General features: G+C 35.0%; 1 protein-coding gene across 1 annotated transcript; it reads right to left on the bottom strand.

Annotated features, from left to right (window-relative positions):
* Positions 1–3,665: 3,665 nt before the first annotated feature.
* Positions 3,666–5,540, bottom strand: LOC112906071. Its single transcript, XM_025979694.1, has 2 exons — positions 5,441–5,540; positions 3,666–5,374 (listed from the first exon to the last, which is right to left on the bottom strand). The coding sequence occupies exons 1-2, from the start codon at positions 5,477–5,479 to the stop codon at positions 5,003–5,005; spliced, it is 411 nt and encodes a 136-aa protein (XP_025835479.1). The 5' UTR covers positions 5,480–5,540; the 3' UTR covers positions 3,666–5,002.
* Positions 5,541–5,955: the final 415 nt, after the last annotated feature.

The raw sequence follows: 5,955 nt of genomic DNA, 5'->3' as shown, positions 1-5,955 counted from the left end.
AAAAAATTGTTCAGTAAGTGACTAATTAACCGAGTCTTGTATCATTATGTTATAAATATCTAAATTTTTTATTATTTTCAAAGGTGCCGATATCGATTTTCTCTGAATCAATGATAAGTGTATTTGACATTTGCACGTGGAAATTCTCATTTATGCAATAGTCTGAATTTTTTGAGTTCTTGGCAATGTGTCGAAATAATTTTATAGTGTGTATTATCCAGAGTGGTGTACACCTTGAACATATGAAATGGATTACCTTGCATTTTCTACAATCGTATACAATAGCATTAACGTATCTGTATGTTTGTCCATTCTTCAGTCAGCAAAGCGGTCAGAAATTACCCTTTTCAGTTAAACATCTTAGAAAATTTTGCAAACGATTCCATAGTTAATTGTGGTGGTTTCAACATTCCTAATGTAGTCTAGTAACAAAAAGAAATAAAGTTTATTAACCCGGATTAAGAAGTGTTGCTGCATCCCAATATTATCAACAGCAGATACACTGTGGAGTTGTTTATCACTACCAGTTTGAGTATTAATTTTCCTGTTTTCAACAATGTATTGAATATGGTAGTAGTAAATTTCCATATGGTCGATTTTGATAAACTTAAGAACCTTTTGTTTCTGTAACACAAGAGTCGGTTAAAAAATTTTATAATATTCTAGCGAGTTTGTATGCAATCGGGCACACGTGTGTGTGAACGGTTTATCGATTCGCTGACTAGCCGCGGGCGCCTTTCTTCATGTGCACCGTATTTGTAAATGTGTGTGTCGTACCTACGTTCTGGGAAAGCAATTAAACAGTTCAAAGAAAAAATAAACGACCCGGATGTTTCTAGAGGGTTCCAGACAGTTAACAAAAGAGTATTTAAAGGAAGTGACGATCGCCGAAAGGAGTAGAAATAAATTGACCGTTGCAGAAGTGAGTCGAGAAATAAATTGACAGTGATAGCAGTGAAATAAATAGCGCAGTGAATAGTGATATATTAATAATTAGTGTAAATAAATAGTTTTTGTTATTAGTCTTAGAAGTAAATTTTGTTAAACCCACGAATATGACAATGCAAAACGGATATGTATAATAAACGCGCATTGAATACTTATATGGCAGGCTTAGTAGAACCATACAGGTCGTTTATCTCATTTAAAAACCACATATCATTAGAAGACTGGTACAGCTAAGAAATTATGACAACAACAGACAGCGAATAAATTTCCTCACTTTTATATGACAGACCTATGAAAGCAACAAAGTCATTACAACATCCCTTACCTAAAGTAGAACTAAAATCTACACAAAATACCCCTCCATTTTCTCCGTTCCGAACAAACAATATATTCCAACCATTCTGAAATTACCAACTACCACAACAACCTTATAAAAATATAAATCCATCTCCAGTAAGAAACGACATGTTGCGTACCCGAAACAATAATCAAGCTAATTCGAAAGTTATTCCTTAAAATTTCAAAAAAAGACCGAGTACACGCCCACACCTATGTTCATCTCCACAAGAAACACATCTAACTCGAGACAAAACAACAATCCTCCCAAATTCCAAAATTACTTCCGAAGTACAGGTCCTCCCAACTTCATAGTAGATGAATTACACAATATCGAAAAACCGGAAAACCACAATCCAAAAGACGATCTCTATGATAATATTAACGAAATGCCAGATTATATCGAAAATGAAAATCCAGTACAATACGAAGAAAATATCCCGGATTTTCCAACACCAGACTAGACTCGACTTAAATTCATTATTAATAAGACCAGACACACTAGAATTTCTTCCGAAAAACTTTAAATCCTATAAAGAAAAGGTAAAATCAGTAACAATAATTCCAGTTCATAACGACAACGGTCAAGTAGTAATCGTTCCAGAAATAAACTACAAGGGGTTAATTATTCCCGAATCCATAACTTACGCAAAAAACGGCTATTGCACTTTGCCTTTATAAGAAGAGAGCAAAATTGAAATTAATTTCCATCAACCATTGGACAATGTAACCATAAAAGAAGAAAAAGAAATCCCTTCCCATAAAGTCGACATTTCGCAATTAATTCGAACGGAACATTTAAATATCGAAGAAAAGGGGGATATATACTCTTTGTAAAAAATATAGTGACGTATTCTATTATGAAAACACTAACCTGACATTTACAAACGCAGTGAAACATAAAATTCGAACAGTAGATAATGAACCCGTTTTTTTGTAAATCCTTCAGATACAAATCCCACCTAACAACTAAAATTTAAAACTAAACTCAAAAGCTAGCTAGATAGCAAAATTATAAGATCAAGCATGGCTCACCTGTATGGATTGTCCCCAAAAAGGTAAATGCCAGCGGTAAACGCAAATGGCGTTTGGTTATTGATTATCGAAAATTGAACGAAAAAGCTACAGAAGATAAATACCCTCATCCAAGAAGAAATCCTTGACAATCTTGGCAAATGTGTCTATTTTTCCAAACTAGATTTGCCTCAGGGATTTCACTGCGTTCACAGTAAATAGCGGTCTAAAAAATGCCCCCAGTACGTTCCAAGGAGTAATGGACAACGCTCTAAAAGAACATCTATATAAATCCTGTTTTGTTTACATGAATGATGTCGTAATTTTTTCAAAATCCCTTCAAGAGCATATCCTTCATGTAATCCAGATTTTTGAAAAATTACGTCACTTCAATCTTAAAGTTCAACTAGACAAAGTCTGAGTGCCTTCGAAAAGAAGTTGTTTTTCTTGGCCACGTAATAACACCTGATGGCATCAAGCCGAAAATCAAAGTAATTGAAGAGTACCCATTACCGAAAACCACGAAAGAAATGAAAGCTTCTCGGCCTTATAGGATATTACAGGCGATTTATTAAAAATTTCGCACAAATAGTACAACCATTCACCAAATGCTTAAAGAAAGTTACAAATGTACAAAAATCGATATCTCTCATCCTTGTTTACCCAGATTTTCTTTCCACCTAATTACGGATTCTTCCAATGTCGCCGTAGTTGGCGTATTATCACAAAATTCTAAACCGATAGCGTTTTATTTTCCCGCACACTAGATTCTGCAGAAAGAAACTACTCCACTATAGAACACGAATTACTCGCCATTATAGAAACAATTAATCATTTCAGACCTTATATTTACGGACGACCATTCATAATAGAAAACCTTAATTTGGCTTTTTTCACTAAAAGATCCCAATTCCCGCCTTACTAAATGGAGACTAAGACTAGAAGAATTTGACTACACAGTTCATTATAAAAAAGGTAAAGAAAATGTAGTTACAAATGCTCTCTCACGAATTGAGATAAATACTAATGAAACAGTAACTGACGATGACGATTTAGACCTTATTTCGCACCTACCTAACGTTGATCCCGAAGAAACCCTTGAAATAGACAATGCAGACGAAATAATAGAAGTATTCCATGAAAACAGCAAATGAGAAGATGACACTAATGACACCTNCCTATTCTTTCCAATACCTCTTCATTTCTAACCTTTTCTACCCACGATATCCTCATCATCCGCCTATAACACCACATTTCGAACGCTTCTAACCTTTTCTTTTCCGCCGCTCCCACTGTGCATGTTTCTAAATTAACGGTTCGCGAGCATAGAAGTGACTTCTTTTTATTAAAGGCGACACGACCCTACATACGTCAGGTAAAAAATAAAATAAGGTAAGATAAACAGAAAAAAAATCTGGTATCTATTATGAGGAGATTTTTAGGCAAAAGTAACTGATGGGCGAGCGGTGAGTACACTGATGAGTTTTAATACTGTACATGTCCATTGACTTGTACGCGTAGATAGGAGTGTTTGGTCACTGGCCGTCCAGTCTAAAAGAGTACAAGTTCGTGACATTTTTGGCTTGATATCTCCTATCCCTTATGATCTAGAAAAGCATCACTCTATACAAAAAGTTCTTTGAGCTATAGGTATGTTAACTTTAAGATACGTGAAATGGCGAAAAGGCGTTCTATTAAAAATTAAAAGTACAAATATTTTATAAAATTTCATTCGGCTTTAAGCGGTTTAAACAATGTTTGTGACGGGAAAACGCCAAAAACACCGGTTTGCGTTGGTATATCCGATAGTACAATATTGTACAACTAAGTGACGATGAAAGCCTATTTTCGATATCCTGGATGTTATCGCTAAACCAGAATTCTTAACTACAAGTTAGCAATTTCTACGTACCTATTTGAGGTAGAAATAAACAATTGAAAAAATTGGGTGGGTCTGAATTCTGGTATATATTTGGTTGCATATACCCTAACGCATATATTCGAGTGTATATAATAGCAGTTACTAATTGTTGTCATTAGCACAATCTAGCATGCACCAACCTATGACGGTAAACGATCGAAAAATAGTTTCATTTCTTTATCAAATCAGTCCTTACATTGCCAACTCATGTAGATACATCCTCAGATTTACAGCTTTCAAAGTAACATATATAGTGCTTTCGTAAATGATCGAGAGCCACGTAACCTCATTTTTAGTAACCGATAGTGTACCTACTAGTTGATTTGAGATTTACGCTTTGAATCTGGTTACTAGTTTACTACTATGGAGGATAGAAATAATGAGAACTGCCTCTGATTTAAAAAAGTATTCGTCACACTAAAAAGAGTAAATTTCAAAGAATGTGCCAAAAGTTATTAGTAGATATTATCTCTGAAATCGTCCAATTTTGTCCTTGCTTCGTTTTCCTTGTGACTTTCGATAGTATCGGATTAACACTAACTACCTATTCTATTAACTAAATATATTAAATAACTCGGTCTATCTGTCTCTCTTATTCGTTTTGATTTATTCCTGTTTTATATGATACTACTAAACATTTTAGTTATTTTGACATTTCATAAAATACCTACTGCCTGCAACTTTCTCTAATGATTTTCATAAATCGTCTAGGGATATTTGAATTGATTTTGTGCATCTTGTATTGTTGGTTGCATACATCGAACTCATGTGTTTCTCGGTCATTTATAAAGGAACTGCATGTACATTTACATAGATATGATTATTCTTACCCTGTCTGTTTCTTCTATTTACATTAACGCATCTGTAAAAAATGGCGAATTCATCATCCTCTAATCCAATAACTCTATATACCATTACATCCGCGGCATCGGGGTATTCCACCCTCAGTACTGCTAGTCCGTAAGGATAATAAGACTCATCCCATATTACTCGACCTTGCCTTCTATGCCACACACCGGAGCTTACATTTTTCCATAGGTGATCCATTTCCGTGGATAAGGGTAAAGCACCCCACACGGTAAAATATACCCTCTGGCAGTCGCCGTTGTTGGCGTATGATATTACGGGGTACCATACCGCCTCATTTCCTGATAACTATGAAAAAAAGTTATTGAAGCAGGCAAATGTTATGTTTTTAATTTTGAAATACAGTTAACTTACTCTCTCGAAGCTGAAATTGTCAACCGTGTTTACATTCATTCTGTCTCGATCACTACATTGGCCTCGCGAGATGTATTGCGAATGACAAAATGAAATTAATGCAAGAGATTTGTAGATGGAACAAATAATACTCTCACTGCAGATAGCAAGTAGAACTATTTAAAAATGAATGAAATGAAAGTAAGAAGAAAACTATGACAAACTGCGTAAAATACTCCATAACCATTGGAGGAGGATCATTTGAATTACGGGCGCATGGAGAAGGTTTTGGAGTCTAAAACAAATACTAAAAAGCTCTGTATCTATAAAAAAAATAATAAAAAGGTGATAGAATCTTTTCTTCTCTCTACTGCCCTCTATTACTTACGTCTGGTACATACATACATCATCATCATCATCATAAGGTCATCAGTCCTAAGACTGGTTGGACACGTACCTTCACTCTTTCCTATCCTGAGCCTAACCTTCGCATTTCCCTAAAACTAGAACAGCCCACATCCTTAACTATTTGCGAA

Source organism: Agrilus planipennis, unplaced genomic scaffold (genome assembly GCF_000699045.2).
Source record: "Agrilus planipennis isolate EAB-ADULT unplaced genomic scaffold, Apla_2.0 scaffold1592, whole genome shotgun sequence".
In the NCBI taxonomy this organism is placed as follows: Eukaryota; Metazoa; Arthropoda; class Insecta; order Coleoptera; family Buprestidae; genus Agrilus; species Agrilus planipennis.
Note: the sequence above shows the minus strand (reverse complement) of the source record. Positions and strands in the feature narration are given on the sequence as shown.